Source organism: Mixophyes fleayi, chromosome 3, assembly GCF_038048845.1.
Source record: "Mixophyes fleayi isolate aMixFle1 chromosome 3, aMixFle1.hap1, whole genome shotgun sequence".
In the NCBI taxonomy this organism is placed as follows: Eukaryota; Metazoa; Chordata; class Amphibia; order Anura; family Limnodynastidae; genus Mixophyes; species Mixophyes fleayi.
The window spans coordinates 92,721,085-92,740,174 of NC_134404.1; the positions used below are offsets into that span (position 1 = coordinate 92,721,085).

The 19,090-nt window shown below is 38.6% G+C and overlaps 2 protein-coding genes across 2 annotated transcripts in view; one reads left to right on the forward strand and one right to left on the reverse strand.

The window, feature by feature from the left end:
- LOC142143818 (cysteinyl leukotriene receptor 2-like) overlaps positions 1–19,090 on the reverse strand; it is a 175,674-nt gene that overhangs the window by 109,460 nt on the left and 47,124 nt on the right. The gene's annotated exons all lie outside the window — the stretch shown is intronic.
- LOC142143817 (arylacetamide deacetylase-like) overlaps positions 15,483–19,090 on the forward strand; it is a 32,211-nt gene continuing 28,603 nt past the window's right edge. The window contains exon 1 of the mRNA XM_075201986.1: positions 15,483–15,766. Coding sequence (XP_075058087.1) covers positions 15,629–15,766 — 138 coding nt within the window. The 5' untranslated portion in view covers positions 15,483–15,628. The remainder of the gene's footprint in view (positions 15,767–19,090) is intronic.

The following is a 19,090-nucleotide window of genomic DNA, read 5'->3' on the forward strand; positions in this document are numbered from 1 at the left end:
AATTTTTTTTAGCATGCTCAACTATAAGGAGGGCCCCATGATATTGTTGTACCAGGGCCCTGAATTCCTCTTGGCAGCCCAGCACGGGACTAGTGCCCAGTCATGCCTTCCACTGGTAGGTGTAGCACACAGTTTTGCTAGGCAGCAGAACTTTGCCTTCTCTGTATTTTGCGGAGCCATAATGGACCACTATGCTTCCTTTCACGGTGCAAAGAAGTGCGGAGGAAATCCTGTGGCAGAGAGGAGGTCCAGGCTGTGGAGAAACACCTGATGAAATTTGTACAGACATGCTGGGTGCCCAGAAAGCGAGACTGTGTTGCGTGCCTCATGGCTGAACCATTCATACTGAAAAATTGGAACTGGTTGGGGATGAAATTCTACATAAAGAACCGCATAACAGCTTTAAAGAGGGATCAAACTTGTTGAAATGATGCACAGTGGTTGAACAGGGCTGTAGCCTCCATGGCTAGGTGTTTGTGTAAACGGGCATGCGGATGTCCTCAGACGGCCAGGATACACAAAACTTTCCCTACCATTGTTATTATTTGTTCATTTATGTATGCGGTAATGTAGATGTCCTCAGACAGTCAAAACACATGACACTTTCCCCATCTTGCAGTTTGTGTCAGTACTTTATGCAAAGTCAAAGTGTAAATCTCATGTGGTAACTCTGGTCACAAACCATTTCTACACATACCCCTATGATTGTTCTGTCGACAGAGCATTAGAAAAGGGGTGTCCCTATACACCATGTTCCAGACATGGGTCCTCACAATGCAATAAAAACAAGTCTGTGTGTGTGTGTGTGTGTCAGGGACAGGTCAGCAGGGACAATGAGGTACCGTGGTAAGATGCAGGAAGCATAAGTAGAGACTGCATCATGTGTAGGTCCAATGTTGATGTGCTCATTAGTTGGGGCGGGTACAGATCGGTTAAGGAGTGATTGGATGTCTCACACTGACAGCATTTTCCTACACTGAGGTGAAAATATTGTTGTGAGCTGTGTACTAACGGAAAGTACACCAAGCAAAAGAAGCATTGAATTTACTGAGATCCTCATTTTTTTTCTACAGATATTTGTATTTTGTACATCTGCAATCTTTCTTAATTACTGCCAAAGTAATTGTAACATCTGGGATGTAACTAAAGACATTTTGATTGGTAAAAATCCCTAATTTCCAGGAAAAGGGGACTCTGTGCTTTTCTCTTCAGTTGCACAGTACTCATTTTTTGTTTTGCTCCATGGGTACAATTTTTAGTATGTGCCCTTATTCTGCATGATGTATACAATTTTTGTTATTATTTTATTATGAATTATTTGCGCGGTGGTAGTATTTAAAATACATGAAAATAAGAAATAATAATAATAAATAGGAGTTTGCATTATTTGTGTGTGAGGGCCAGAGTTGAAGGGCTCATCAGTGAAGGAGGGGAAAAGCTCTAATAGTGCAGCAGTACAATTGGATCTGTCACACTGCCTGTACTTTGCTAACAGTGTAACACCCCTACTCTGCCAGCACATTAATCTATTGGGCTTTTGAAGTGGACAATACTAAAATATGTTCCTCTAAAATATATCTCGCCCACCTGTTTGCAATGAAGAAGCCACATTTTGCCTACAGTGCTACTATTTACAATAAATACTACAGATGAGTGGTTCAGATTCTGATCCAACAGATTTGAGTTTTGGGGTTCTAAATGTGAAAACGAGTCATAACTCGGTTTCGTGCGCCAATTTCAGATGTCAAAACATGGCAAAACGTAATTTACAGGAAAATTTTAAAGCAAACCTCACAAGAGATTTGGATCAATATCTTTCAGAGTTTAGAGAGGTGGCTACTGGCTATTTTAATGCATATATAATAGTAGTAGTATGTTGACTGAGTTAGATAACATTCTGAACTAAGTAGTATATTCAGTGGAGAGAAAAATTGTGTTTTTGCTGTATAACAATAGCACAATAGCAGCACAATCCAAAAAACAAATTGATTTATTTTTTTCTTTTTTTATGTTTTTCTAGTGAAAGTAATCTTGTATGGGGCAGTGACATCTGAATTAATTTTGAAAAAAACGGGTGCAGCTGCATGTGAGTGTCAATGCAGCTGCACACCTCAAAAAATGCTATATATTTTAAACTTCTTTCTATATTTCAATACTCGTCAATTTTGAATGGGTAATTCAGTGGCAAATATATTTAAAAAATGGTCTTTGCATGTGAGTGTCTACACATGTGAGTGTCCTTAGAATTGTCTCCCCCCTTTTTTAAATGGTGTTACATTTATGTACTGATATTACTCGAAAACCGGATGTGACATGAGTGAGGTATGGCGGAAGTGGTTTCTAGTAAGGGTGGAAGTAGGATGGATACATTGGACGGATGCCAAGGGTAATTGGAGTGATTCTATGATTAGACTATGGAACTATTTAAACTACTTTGTGATAAGCTGCAGCTATACTAAACCTCTTGATAAAGTCCATCGGACAAAACGAGTCGTGGAAGGGAGCTTTTCTGTATTACCCCACGTGTGGTATGATTATCCTGCCCAGGAGCGTAATATTGTGGAGGAGTTCAGATAAGCGCAAATTCTCTTTTATAATTGTATTCCGCCGCTGGAAATTATCTGTGGGAAAAAGAAGATTCTCTGTTTTTTCAAGTCTCCCCAGGAGGGAAAGCACTCAACAGATAAGCTGATATTAAATTTTTCACTTGGTACGAGGCTACACTTACTATGTTTGGATAATAATTATATGGTTATTTTTGGTACACTATGTGTGGCACCTCTTTTCTCTGATATATAGATATATATATATATATATATATATATATATATATATATATATATATATATATACATATATATACATATATATATATATATATATATATATATATATATATATATATATATATGTGTGTGTATTTCAGAGAACAAAACATAAGTATTTCCAACATGGTTTTCTCACAGCAAAGATCAGGCTTCCTCTCACATAGATTCTGCAGTCCTTTTCCCCATATAGTGAGAGACTGAATCCTCTGCCTAGCAGCCTTTTAAACACAATTCACAGGTGCAAACATTTCTCATTCTTACAGCAGAACAGAAAGAAGACCTGGGCTGGGCCTTGTAAACGGTGCCCACCCTTCTCTTCTCCATCTACACCCCAGGGACCATTTACCAGTTTTTCACGAAAGCTTAAATTCTCTCTGGAAAGCATTTCCCAAATGTAAACATTCTCCCTGGGGGTTTAAAGCACATAGATTAGAAACCTAGGACTAATACAACTGCTTGCAATCACTATTCCAGTGTCTTTGCCACACATCCTCCTCCCCTATTTTGACCTAGTGGGCAAAACACTTGTAGCCCCTAAACAGAAGACACAAAACAATGCATCTGCATGGCTAATTGTGCACCAGGTCTATGTTCCACCGTAAACTTTAAATTTTGTAACACTAAAAACCATCTTGTCACCCAGACATTCTAACTTTTACTTACACACATCCACTTTAATAGGGCATGATCTGCATTGAGCTTAACCTGTCTACCCAATAGATAATACCTCAGAGTGTCCAATACTAGCTTAATAGCCAATGCTTCCTTCTCTACAATGGCGTATCTCTTCTCATTCTCATTGAGTTTTCAACTCATATTAATTATACGGTGCTTCTCGCCATCTGTTTTGGGACAACATGGCACCTACCCACTACATCTGAAGTGTCTGTCTGCACGACAAGCTCTTTAAAATATTTGGCATTCTAAATACAGGTTGCACACACAACACCACTTTTAACACCAGAAAGGCCCAATGGTTCCATTTCGCCCTATTAGACAGACTACTTTTGGTAAAGTCTGATAATGGAACAGCAGTGGTGGCAAAATTAGGAATGAAATGCCGGTAATACCCAGTGATCCCCAAAAAAGCTCTCACCTATATTTTATTTGCCGAACAAGAACAGTTTTGGAGAATAGTTTAAATTTTATTGAAGCTATCCAAAACTCTTTCTATGGTAAATCTATGGTACTATGGTACCTAACCTCTTTCATTGTTAAGCAGCATTTTTTTGGATTGGCCATTAGCCCTGCCTCTCTGATAGGGACCAACACTGCTTGAACCCTAATGAGGTGAGAGTCCCAATCTGGGCTGTGAATCACAACATTATCCAGATAGGCAGCTGCATATTGTCTGTGAGGGCCTCCAAATATTATCCATTGCATGTTGGAAGGTTGCTGGGGTTGCAAGTAATTCACAGGGCAACATGTTGTACTGATAGAGCACTTCTGGATCAGAGAAGGCTGTTTATTCTTTTGCGCAGTCAATGGTACTTTTGTGAAATCAAGTCTGGAGAGATCTGGCTGCTCCTTTTCTTTCTGTCAGCTCATCCACTGGGCATAGGGTAGAAATAAAACTTGTACACTGTATTCAGCTTACCAAAATCATTACAGTAGCGTAGGCTGCTATCTGGTTTTGGGACTGTACCACTCACTATTAGACTCTTCTATAACATCAAGTTCTAGCATTTTTATAACCTCCTTGGAAATAGCCTCTTGCTGGGCTTCGGGCATCATATAATGTTTTAGGTTGGCCTTGACCCCTGGTTCTGTAGCAATTCCATGTTTTATTATGGCCGCCAAGCTCTGAAAATATGCCCCTGTTTTTTTTATGAACTCTTTAGCCTCGTTCATTTGGGTGGCTGACAATGTCTCTGACACTTTTACTTCTGGAACTAAAAGAAGATGTCTCAGGATTCAAACCCAGGGCTTCTGCCTCCGTGGACTGCTGCTCTGCTGACTGAGCTATTCTGGCTGCTGGACAGTTCCTTGCCTTTATTCTGTGTTCTAGATCAGTTCCAGTGATCTCCTGTTCTTCCAGCATGCCTTAGCTCCACCCCTTGACTTCCTATAAAAGCCTGGCCAGTTACTGTCTCCAGTGCCTGATTATTGTGCTCTGTGCCTGTGATGTAGCTCCTGCTCCTGTTGCTGTTCCTGTCTACCCAAATCTACTACATGTGTACCGACCTCGGCTTGCCCTCCATTACGCTTTTGCCTCAACATTTGGACTTCCCAGCTGTTCTACTACATCCTCACTCTTTTTTGCTATTTTATACAAAAACTCATTGCAAATGGCCATGTGTGGGTATACAAGCCTGTCACCAGGTTCTACTGGGTCCAAAATAATAAGTTTCACCTTGACTGCTTGGCACTAACTAAATACAAGTCACTCCAGACTAGCAAGCTAAAACAAAACATAAGAAGTTACACAGCCAATTTTTCTCACAGCAAATATCAGGCTTCCTCTCACAGAGACTCTGTAGTCCATTTCTCCAGATATTTAGAGACTGAATCAACTGCCTACCAGCCTTTTAAACATAGCTCACATGTGCCAGCATTAATCAGACAGCAGAACAGAAGACCCAGACTGGGCCTTGTAAATAGAGCCCACCCTTCTCTTCTTCATCTAGACCTCATGGTCCTTTTTCCAGCTTTTCCCTAAAAATGAATTTATCTGGGGAGCATATCCCAAATAAAAACACTAATATAGATTCAAATATACATATATTTTCTCTACAACCCATTCATCTATTTACACTCCCCAATTCTAGTTAAGTATTATTTATTAAGCAGCAGTCTCTTTAACCCCTCAACGCCTTAACTCCTCAATGCCACCAATGTTTATTTTTGCATACAAATTCACATTTACAACTAGTTGCAGCTGAGTATAAATTTTACAAGCTGTTTAATTTAACACTTTCATGTCACTAGTCACATGGGGCCCTATTTTTTAATGAGAATTATCAAGCAGCAGTTTGACTACTGGAAATCCCGTTGAAAAAAAGAGGCTGCTTTAAGAGGCCGGATTGCTCAAACTGCAGGACATTTACCTATGATGGCTTATGACAGAGGCGAATCTAGAATTTTATTTTACGTGGTCGATTTAGGGGGGAGGGCTATTTAGTCCCCACCCCCTTTTCGACAACTAAGACTGCCTGCGGCTGCACACTATGTGCAGGTCCGTTCGGCAGAGACAGGCAGAGAGAATGTGCTGCCCGGCCGCTCTGATTGTGTTTTAAACACAATCAGAGCAGCCGGGCAGCACACCCGCCCTATCTGTCTCTGCCGAACGGACATGCACATAGTGTGCAGCTGCCAGCAGCAAGCCTCTGTTAGGGAAGCGATCGCTCCGATAGCCACCCCCCCCTGGATCCGCCACTGGCTTATGATGCCTATGCAAATGGGCCTCAAACCTGTATGCAACTGTGAGTTTGGCAAAATGCCATTTGCAGGAAATGCATTTGATGAAGTTGTGAAGGAGGGAGAAGGATCACTGGCACCAGCACCAGGGTTTACAGAGGCCCAGACTATGTGCATTTAGAGTGCGCTTGGACCTGGACTCCCTCTCAGATCAGGACCAGCCTTACTTTGTACATGAACCTTGTTTCATATGCTTAACATGTGCTACTTGCAATATATGTTAATGTGTGAAATGCAATCTGTGTGTCATTTCAGGTTATTCAGGATATGGGTGTGACATCCCTGTTGCATCCACAGACTCCCACCCAGCACAGATAAAATTAAGTTCTTACATATCCACTAGGGGGTGTGTACCTTTGGACTACTGAAGACTAGATTCAGGTGCCTTGATAAATTTGGTGGTGTTCTTTTCTACGCCAATGGAGAGGTGGCAGATAGAGTTAAAGCTAAACTACAGCTTTGCTTATTGCAGTAGATAAAATAAAAATGTATTTACATGTAAGTGGTTGTAATAAAAAGTTTACATAGTAACAAAGCTGTAAAGAACAAAACACAAAACATCAAATGTTTTTATTTACTTTTTTAGAGCCTGGCTTATTTGAGAGGAGGCTACTGTGGTTTCTACATCTGCCATCCTTGTCATTGTATGTGTAGGGGAAATTCACTTGTCAGGTCTACTGAGGCATTGCCTAATTAAAGTTCTAGCATTGGACACAGATGTTGGTGTAGTCTAAAGCAAGATATACAGTTCATAATAATAAAGAAGGTATTGTTCTGCACCAAAAAGCCATTAATAAAAGGAGCTGGACCACCAAATAAAAGTAAAATAGGTTTTGTCTGTTTCTACTTGTTTCTAATCACATTTAATATTATAACATGGTATTTTGTGATACATCTGATATGCTGCTAATTTAACACATAGTTGACATAATGTCATGTGATATACTACTTTTAGGATTTTAGGAAACCCAGTAAAAATATTTTTAATGTTACATTTTTAGCATTAATAGTGGAGTATTCAATTGTCAGCGAGTTTTTTTTTTGACCGTATTAGGCCATTTTAACGCTGTTTTTTATCATTTTCGAGTCGGTTAACTTTATCCGAAATTCAATTCCATTTTTAACGTTATGCTTTTTTTCATGAAATAGTCCTCTCGCGCTCCAATAGAAGGTCTATTGAAAGTATAGGGTGGTGTGCGAGAGGCAGCCGCATTAAAAGCTATTCCATTGTTTTTTAACACGGCGGGTAAAACAGGAAAATATGCTGTTTTATCTCGCACCTCCTTGGGGTGTGTTAAAAATTAAAAAACCTCTGCAAAGTATTTGAAATCATGTCAAAATGTGGAAAAAAATTTAAACTTATGTTTATCACTAATGCCTACGTTGTGTAAGTTGATTTTCTTGTGAAACAGTATTGAAATAAAAACTAATAATAATTAAAATCACTAATTAATTATATTTATGTATGTTTTTGGTACAAATATGAACGTAGTAGTGTGTTTTGACATGGTATAGATAACTGTATGGAAAAAAAAGTTTAATTAAAAAATATGCTAAAGAAAGTACTGTAATGTAGATATTACCATTGTGTAATGCAATCTAAATTATGGAAATGTATGCAAAACCTTTTTTTTGTGTTATACATGACCGCGTTAAAACTCCCCTTCACTCCCATAAAATCTCGCAAACACAATTTGTAATGCGCGGGGGCAGCGTTCTCTCTTTTTCAATTGAATTGCACGAGTTTTCCTGCTGCACTAACTCAAAACGTTCGCTATTGCCGTCAAAAACCCGCAGGATTTTTTTTTTTTACGCGGCGGGGGAAAAAAAACTCGATAACAATTGAATACCCCCCATAATGCCGTATAAACAAAGCAATTCAACAACTTATGTTCTTCAACTAAATCAACTATTTTATCCCTAATTTTAGAGTTTGGTTCTTCTGGTACTATGGCCTCTTCCTCTGTAATCCCTGGTGCATACATTGTGCTTTGATGAAGTAGTGGTAGCGATGGTGTGCTGGTCATATTACTAGCAATCATGAGGACAAAGTGTGGTGTAATTGTGAAGCTGCTGAGATCAAATTTGCCCTTGTCAAATCATTAAATGCCACTGTCATCTGTTGTAAACTATTGTCTGTGCCCTCTATGGCATTTGTTAGATAATTGGTGTATATACTAAGCTCCTTTTATTTTGTTTTATTTGGCTCAACTGCTGATTTTTTTGTGTGAATAAATTCTGTTTGTGTGTTTCTATAACCTACCACTGCAATTTCCATGCCAATTAGAGGGTTGTGCGGTAGATGAAGTGTGGTCTTGTGATCAGGCTTCTCACATGGTTGTCTTTCATCTTGCACAGGTGGGGCAGAGTCAATGTACACAAACTCAAGTATGATAATGATGTCTCCCTCTTCCTCTACAGGAGCATATACAAACTCTTCAGCATGTTCCTTTGGTACAGTGTGCCTTTCAAGTTGCTTGGATGTTCCTGTAAAGGCAAACATATGTGTAAGTATGTCATTTTTGACTGCAATATTTGCAAGGATTTCTGATTTGGCCACATGTTGTTTTTTTGTCAGCATCAGTTAAGTTCTATAACAGTAGTGACATAACATTTTTATTTGTTTTTTGTCTTTTAGGTCGACCCACTTGCTACCCCCCCATGTAATTGTTGCTTTGTTCACTTGACTTTGTGAAGAACCTGTTGAGTGAAGCATGGGACAATATATTAATTTGTGAATATTGTTAACTATGTTTATACTGTGAAGTAAACACAAGTCATATACTTGGTATAACACACTACTTAAATTTATTAATCTGTTTGCTTTGACTTGGAATGTGTTTGTATTGTATTAAGAAATATATATATCTTTTTTGGAACATTGACAGCTATACCCACCAGCATCTTGCTATGCTGGACCCTCCTGTCACTGTCAAACACAATAACGCATTCGCATATTTAAAATTTGTCTCAGCTCCTCCTAATAAATCATTAATTCAATTTCTAGGGGTGTCCGCTCCTGTGGCTATTGCAGCCCTTCGTTCTTTTGCCCTTTTCTTCTAAACACGATACTTAATGACAGAAAATCTTTTCTCGCAGTGTGCCACTGTCCTCTATAAGGACCCCACTGCATTATATATTAGCTTTTAACTGTTTTTTTGTGGCTTATTGTGGTTTTGGCTGCCTGAATCTCCATTTTCTACAGTTTTCATCAAGTAAAAAAAAAGGATAATCCTGTCAGACATTGTTTTTGCAACCTTACTAGCCTTGTCAACCCTTGCCCCCTCTAAACCCTACTGAGCCTCCTTTGCCCCTTCCTGCATTGACTGTCTATCGTCCTTCTTCACACTCTCACCCTCTCTCCATACCCTCTACTACATAGAAAACACTCAACAAAGAGGAAAAAAAGGCAAAGAGAACACGAACAACACTGACACTCACACGCCAAACTCAATGACAGCACTTAAATGAAAATACACATCAAACACTAAGGATAACAGACATAACACATCGCCGTAGTGATTCAACTGCAAAACTGAAGAATAGTAAATCCAGGAGGTGAAAACCGCTGGTGATGTGTATTGATGTATAGCATTTGTTTTACCTCCAAAACACTGCTGCTTAGTAAATCTTTCCTACAGTGTCTACCAAACATATGCCTTTCTTTAATGAACATAAAACAGACAATATCTTCAAATTTAATTTCCTGCATAAAGGTCATATTGGGCTGTATTGTTTTCTTGGAACGTATTTGGAATCAGATCTCATGGTACGGCTGCAGGCAGTAAAGCATGAATAACCTGCTGACTAGCTTACAATGACTTAGTCTGTGTGTGTCAATATTGACTGGTTTATGCAGGAACAAGAATCTAGCTAATGCTAATCATTAGATTACATAATGTACAGTGATGAGGTGCGTTGGTGAATATCTGTTGAGAATTGCAGTACATTTTTTCTTGGCACCCGCTCTTGGCTTTACATTGTTGCTGTCCTTTGGTAAGATGCCATCATCTCACTAATAACATTCTTTTTTTTTTTTATATGAAAAAGATCACTATCAAAATTCACAAAATTATGATAATGTTGGATTCCAAGTAAAATCTTATGCAGCCATATAAATATTATGTTGTAATGTTGAGATGCAAGCATTATGTTGTAATAGCCTGTCTCAAAATAATTGATAATTGTAATTACAGAAAGGTTGAATTGTCCATCATAGTTTATATAGATATGTATATAGAACAGAATACAAGTTTTGAAACCAAACTTTGGCTTTAGTAAGGCAAGTACACAGACATGCGGAAGATCAAAATTTGCACCATCCTGAGTAGATAACATGCAAATGTTTGCCCTTCCTCTTGTAAAAATTATATGTAGTCTGCTGATATGATTGGTATTACTATGCATCTGGCTTATGAATGTGGATACCAGGGACAGCTTGTGAGTTCTATGCCTTAGACTGGAGTTATATTATAATCATCATACCCCACACATAAATGTAAAGCTGTGTGATAATTATGCACAGCACAATGCTACCACAACACCTTAAAATATTAAAACATCTACAGCCACATCTCTGTCAGTCAAGTTGACTGTATGCACATGAGTATTTCTCTCTCTTTATTTTAACTTTTTATTTATTCGGAATAGGATACAATGTTCAACTACAATAAATTGCAACAGTCTAAACAAACAAACTGCAAGATTTTACATTAGACTTATAAGAGCAAGAAGAAAACATCAAAAGAAACCTTGAGTATAAGTCTGGCGGTCAGTTGAGTGTGTGTGTGTGGGGGGGAAGGGGTGAGGCCATCTTAATGCCCAGTAATATGCGAGTGATGGAATACATAGTGGTAGCTGTCTCATGGTTCGAGAGATAGATCTAGTTGAGAGAGGTTTACCGAGTTTAGATTACTGGTAGGCGGGATGGTAGAGGTTCAGTGCACGTAAGTAGGGGATGTTGGGTAGATTGACTTTGTTGAAATAACCACAAAGTCCATACTCGTGTAAAGGTATTTTCTATTGTGTAAGTGGAACATAATATTTTCCATGCATGCTATGAACCAGATGTAGGGGACAGATTCTCATTGCTTCCAGAACATAATGATGATAATGTTTTCAAATGAAGGTTAGGTGGATAAAATGCTGTGAAACTCCTGCTATTTGTCATTGAGATACAAATTCACACTATACACGGTTTACAAGATTTACCGTCAGATCTGTGCTCTTCATCTGTCATAACCATCAGCTGAAAATATCATGACTCTGTAAACTCTATGGAGTGCATACAGGCTGCAGAATTGAAACAACATTGATCCATTGCTCAACAAGATTTTCAATTCAGTTTGAAAATCTTGATCACCGATTTCATGTGCTTTGGAACAATAATCGTTCATTGTTCCAGGGCACACACCACTGCGATATGAGGGAAAACAGTTGTTTATCGTCCAATTGATCCGATAATTGGCTCTAAACACTGTAGTGTGTACCCAGCATTGGTGATACAAACCCTTTGGGAATTACACCTTCTTTGGGTTGTTTGCAGGGAATCACCATTATGTACCATACCTATCCATTCCTGCACCCGGAAAGGATCCCTGAGGAACTTGGACATTCATTCCATTATTTTATCTTTACTTTTATTTATTTTTTTATTTAATTATTTTAATTATTATTTGCACTTTTACTTTTATTTCATTTTTACCAGCATGATATAACCTCTTACTTTTTTATGCACATTTATACTATACATTTGTTTGATATATGTGGGTCATAGATTTGTGGATTACATGAATCATTATATTTCCTTGTATTATATTAATAACTTGATATGAATCATTGATTGATCCATCCAAGACAAGGTGTTATATTCTTGAATATTTGTGCAATTATAATATACCTGTGTTGTCTTTAAAAAAGCTCAAACATTGATGTTGTTTTACACAATAAATTATTAACTCATTAAATACTGCTTTCTGCAGTTACACATACACACACACACACACACACACACACACACACACACACACACACACACTTACTCTATATGGAAGGCTTTCCACAAGATGTTGGAGTGTTTCTGTGGGAATTTGTGCCCATTCATTTTGTAGAGCATTTATGAGGTCAGGCACTGATGTTGGACAAGAAGGCCTGGCTCGCAATTCTCCATTCCAGATCATCCCTAAGGTGTTCGATGGGGTTGAAGTCAGGGCTCTGTGCGAGCCAGTCAAGTTCATAGGCTTCAGGTGGTGTTGGCCATCGGGCACAAGTTCTGAAAATCTTTGATTTTCGGAACTTATTAAATGGTGCCAAATAGCAGTTTATTGGGATTGCTTTAGAGTGCGAATAAAAAGGCAAACCAGCAGATAATGTCGGTCATTTTCATGGGATTTTGCTCTAAAAACAGATTAATTAATAGGCCCCTTAAAGCTGTGGCTACTTTGTGTGTCTGACTCTGTGTATCACTCACCCCCTATTTGATGGGCATTTTGATAATAAATCTTCCTTACACACTTGCCTCTGGTTTCTGTGCTTGTTTGTCTCTGCAGACAGTCAGGACTGGAGCTGCATTGGGTGTCAGGCTCCCTGCTGGCTGAATGACTGTCCCCTCTGTGACCTGCAGCTTGTTATTAGGCTGCAACTGCTGCTATCTCCCTGTGTCAACAAACCTATAACTTTAGCACAGTGTTGAAATACACTGTTTTGTGAAGTGCATCACATCTGCTTATATTATTTCCTCTCATAACTTATTATACTTTCTTTAGCATTAGCAAAACAGAGCATCTGAATTTCTTAGCAGTCTAATGTATTAAAAATATACAAAGTTTTACCAAAACAAATATCACCTAAGTATGGATTGTTTGGAGTATAAAAAATGTAAAGGAAGAGACAATATTGATGTGCAATTTAAACAATCAGCACTGTTAACTTTAGTGGAGGACTACTCTATTCTAGAGGCAGGGGGCACTGCAAGAAGCTGTCTCAATCAGGCAGTTCCAGCTTTTACCTAATCACCATTTTTTACTGTTTTCTTTTATATTAAGTATGATGCCTTTTTCAATGCATTTTTATTCTTTTATTTTTCTATTTATTATGGTTTTGTTTTTTTTCATGTAAACCAAATGTTATCTGCATGTTAAATGGATTGAAAACGCATAAAAGTGCTTTTAGATATGGCACCATAGATTTAATGTTGAAGAAAACAGATAAAAACCAATTGCCTACACTCGCCTCACACACTTTCTTACAGCAAACAACCTATTGGATCCTCTTCAGTTAGGCTTTCGCTCTCAACACTCCACAGAGACTGCGCTGACCAAGGTTGTCAATGATTTGATCACAGCAAAAAAAAATAACCACTGCTCTCTTCTAATTCTCCTAGATCTCTCTGCTGCATTTGACACTGTTGACCACTCTCTCCTCATACAAACGCTACAATTCCTAGGTCTTGAAGGCACTGTCCTATCCTGGTTCTCATCCTACCTATCTAATCGCTCTTTCAGTGTTAATTTCTCTGGATCCACCTCTGCTCCGCTTCCTTTATCAGTTTGAGTACCACTAGGCTCATTCCTAGGTCCTCTGCTATTCTCTATCTACACCACTTCTCTTGGACAACTAATAAGCTCTTTTGGATTTCAGTATCATCTCTATGCGGATAATACACAAATCTGTCTTTCCTCTCCTGATCTTTCACCATCTGTGTTTTCTCGCGTTACTGACTGTCTTTCTGCCATTTCATCTTGGATGTCTTCTCGGCAACTCAGACTCAATCTTTCAAAAACTGAATTTATAATATTCACACCCAAAAACAGAAGCTTCCTGCCTGACATTTCTATTTCTGTTGATAACATGACCATAAATCCTACCCCGCAAGCTCGTTGCCTAGGTGTAATCATTGATTCACAACTGTCGTTTATTCCCCACATCAACTCTATATCTAAATCATGTTACATACACCTAAAGAACATTTCCAGAATACGCACATATCTGACACAAGACACCGCAAAAACATTAATTCATGCACGCATCATCTCCTGCATCGACTATTGCAATTCCCTCCTTACTGGTATTCCCAAAGTCAAACTTGAACCCCTACAATTTATTTTGCATGCAGCGGCTAGATTGATTTTCCTTGCAAACCATTTTTCAACTGCTGAGCCACTCTGTCAGTCTCTACATTGGCTGCCTGTATTTCAACGAATCCAATATAAAATTCTTCTACTAATATATAAGGCCATCAACAAAATTGCGCCAACATACATTTCCTTACTTGTCTCAAACTATCTCCCAACTCGACACCTCCATTCTGCACAAGATCTATGTCTCTCTTCCACTCTCATCACATCCTGCCATTCTCGGTTACAGGATTTTTTCCGGGCTGCACCTACTTTGTGGAATTCCCTCCCACGCACAGTAAGACTTTCCTCTAGTCTTCAAACCTTCAAGCGTTCACTGAAAACCCACCTCTTCAGACAAGGTTATGATATTCCTCAACCACCATCTTAATTTCCCTAGATTACACTATTACCATCCTCTACATTGCTAACGCAAGACAACAACCCTCTGACCAACATTGCAACACACACAGCCCACTCCATACTTTTACCTTTGCATTCTAGCTGGTCCATTGTGCAATATGATGTAGCACATGCCCTTGTGTTTCAAACTCCCATTCTCCTATAGATTGGAAGCTTGCGAGCAGGGTTCTCTTACCTCTCTGTCTGTATGTATTACCCAGTATTGTCTTATTAATGTTTGATCCCAATTGGAAAGCGCTACAGAATTTGCTGGCGCTATATAAATAAATGTTGATGATGATGATGATGTTGAGTTGTTAAAACTGGACAAAAGAGAGAAATGCAAAAAAACAGCCATGTGCATTGTTATTGCTTGCACAGGATCTCTGCTTATTTTGGTCCATTTGTGTAAACGAAACAGCATGCCTGCATGGATGTGCCATCAATTTCTGGGAACAAGTTTTCAATTAAGAGATTCCACCCAAAATTACATTTTCAATTTTATGTGGAAAAGAGCGTATTGTGTTCTGAATCTATTTTTTTCAATCAGCTTTGTCACTGCTGTGTCTGTAAAACTACACATTGTTACAACAGTTTATTTGCTAAGTGCTCAAACTGGTTATACACTCATAATCAGTATCACCTGTACTATCCTGATGATTTGCTGATAATACAGTGATAGACTCTGCTGGTTAGCAATCTGCTCGACTATTTGTTACAGCATCTCTATAGACTGCATTGGAGATCAGATGACAAATAGGATCTGGTCCAACAGATTAATTTTGCCCTATCAGTGTATGCTGCTGACTTGTAACACAGTCAGTGAGAAGAGACTTTAATCACTTGAGAGGAGTGCTGTACTTAGACATGGGTTCAAAACTGCTGTGCTTTGTGCTTCTGTCTGTGCTGGCAGCATATTACATTTATATACCTCTGCCAGACAACGTTGAAGAGAAATGGAAAGTGATGTTGATGGATGCAGCCTTCAGAAGTCTTGGACATGCAGTGAGTTATGTATTTATTAATTGTTGTGTGTGCCCCTCAAACATACTGTGTTGGTTTTGTAATGACTTAATCCTTTTAACATTCTGAACAGTTTTTAAATACATCTTATAAACAAATTGCACAAGGGTATTATAAATCTGTAATCAGGATTTAGTTGTGGTATGAATTATGCTTATTACATAAATCTGTGTAGATTAAGTATATGTATATCATGTAGACATTTGACTGTGTTTGCATGGTGCATTAGTTAGCTTGTTCCTCTAGAAAATAACCTCAGCTACATGTAGCAGTTATGTGTATGCAGATACACTGTAGTAATATTTCTTCCTATATTAACACTATAGATTGCATTAGAAACAAAAGTGCAATCTTTCATTATCAGTCCTGCAAACAAGTATGTTATTTATAATAGCAAACCTGGATTTTCACCTGTAAATATTTAACTGTGATATAATCTTATGCAATAAACCATAGTTCAACTTAATATATTAATATCATTCCTCAGTTTTATTGTATATTGTGACTGCATCACTGATAAATACCTTCTGGTATGAATTTATTTAAAGAAAATAGCGCAAGGCGCTTATTTATATAATTGCATATGCACTTATTTTTTAGATTGTATATATTCTGAGATATGAAATCCTTATTTCTGAGACCAGGGTAGAAACTCGTTTTTCCTGTTTTAACCTTACTAAAGGATATGCCTTATTTCTGATGTATATATCTAATACAATAGGCCTTTGTAGATGGGGGTCTTTTGTGTATTGGGATGTGTTTTTAATGGAAGTGTCATTGTGTGGAATTTGTAAGGTTGCTAGTGGAAACCTCCAATTAGGCATGGGGATGGAGTCTGATAGCAGGAATTGCTAAATAAGTTTTGTGATGAAGTATCAGATACCTGCTCTGGCCAAAGGCCCAGCACGGGGTCTTTACTGTGTAGCCTTTGTCGTTCAAACCTTTCTGAACAGTGTGGACAGCATGTGATGCAAGACATCACAGCGTTTCTAGAATTTCCATAAGTGTAAATATTGTTTGCTTTCCAATGCATGTAAATCCATGTTTGTGTAAATAGGGTAGATTCTGATGCTAAAAATAGCCTGTGTCTGAACTGTATAAAAGGCACTAGCTTGTATTTGAAACTTTTTCTTCTGATTTTCATCTGACCTGATCACACTGGTACCTTCCACCAGTGTGAGAGCAAATAAACATCTTGCTTCAAGACCTGCTTGAAAACATCTTCAATATTGCTGTATTCTTGTGATCTACAGATTAGACCCAAAATCTAATCCGTTCTCCGGCTGTTTCTGAGGTTTGGACCCAAGCTCTCCAGTACCACCGCTTTGCCTGCTACTCATTCAGCCCTGGTCAGTGTGATCGGCCAGGGGGGATCCATCCACAGCTTCCCTGATCTACAGTAAGAGGTCAGGAGTACAAGCCCAGGTACACCAGCAATGAGACACGCTAGCAGCGTCAGTTACCCAGAAGAAACCCGGTTCTGGATGCCGGTATATGAGTCCAGTGGTGGCAACTCGTGTTTGCCCCTCCTACTGCAGCAAGAGGGCGCATTTCGGATACCGAAAGGGAACGGTGGCAAAGTAAGCCCAGCCTGTTCCCAGCAACAACAGAAAGGGTATCATAGGCGGTCCATACTGTCACAGATATACAACTATATGTTTATTTTAAAAGGGGGGGTGCATTTGAATGAAATAACCAAGTAGTGGTTATTTGCTAGCTTGGGTTAGGACTTTCTCAAAAAAAACTCTTCACTGAGGAGCTATGTAAATGCCCTTTACATTTCATGCATAGCATTCCTAGCTGTTTGTTTTCTTTTTTTTATGCTGCTTGTATAGAATTGTTAGGGTTCGAAAAAGAATGCAGTTGGGAATGGTTTGATTATGAAACCACTTTGTTACAAAGGTATCACTCCTATAATACTTTTGTCTTTTTTGACACGAAAGTATTCAACATCACATAGATTTTTCTGACTGACACGGTACTGCAATAAAAAGTTTTTGGTTTTTTTTGCTACACATTCTTACAGATTTAATAATAGTCAAATTGCAATATTATTTGGATGAAATGGATGTAATATTGCTTTTAGATATCATTAGTATCTTTTATTTATAAGGCACCACAAAGGGTCCACAGTGTCGTACATGACATAGACAAAAGCACTGATCCATAACATGATACATGAAGAACAAAATACAAAGATCAGACATACCGGATGAATAAATATACAGGTAACATGGTAATGTAGATCAAATTATTTGCGGGACAGTGAAAGAGAGTGATGGTAGTTATCAGTGAGAAGTAGGCCTAAGCTTAAGAAAACAGGGCTAGGGAAGCAGGCCAAGAGGTACAGACTGTGATGGAATATTAGGAGAACACAAGGAAAACGCTCCCTGCACGTGAGAGCTCACATACTAAAGGAAAGGGGGAGACAAAAGTTATTTTGAAATGTCTCTCTTGTATCGGACAAGCTTGGGGAATTATGCAAAGAGGAAACATTTTTTCAGTGTGTTGTGCAGTTCAGGCATTGGTTTGGTTTGTTGAATTTCAGTTTTAGACTTTGTAACACTTTATCTTAACTAGTTTGGACTTTGTAAGATTTTATCTTCAAAATTAGCTCCGAACATTAAATTCTGTGCAGTGGGGGATACTAGCATTATCTTCTGTAACAACTTAACAGGTAGAATGAAACCTCTAAAATGGCTTATTGAATGATGAATTGGCTTTTTGAAAAAGTTATGCATGCTGACTCTCCTGGAATGAGAGCATGATGATGTGATTTATATTAATGGGGACCGCTCACAGCAACTGGATGGTACAGACCGTGTCATTATGCAGTAGTGGAGGCCTGTGATGTCATTGTGCATTAGTCGGCGATGTGTGATGCAGTGGTTGGTGGGTAAAATCATCATGTGTCACACTTGCCTAGACTTTGCCGCCCCCCCCCCCCCCCCAGTGAGCATTTCCCAGAGGGCAGGTCTATTACTCTCTAAACCTTCACTAGCGAACCACAGCTCCTTTTTGCCTTTTGTGACGTGTCATAATGGCCGTAAGATTAAAAATGATCTGTTTTAATAAGCAACCATAATAAACACCTATATGCTCCAATCTGCATTCATCTGTTGGTTCTGTTTTACAAAACTGGGGTGCCCTGATGAAAACTGCCTACTTGGAGCAACACCCTGGGCGTTTTTCTAGCAGGAGGAGTGCATTTGTGAAAATATTTCAGTAGGTTGTAGAGCAGCTTTAAAGGATAGCACACACTGTAGATGTATCATATTAGTAACATAAGCACTTTTACAAATGAAA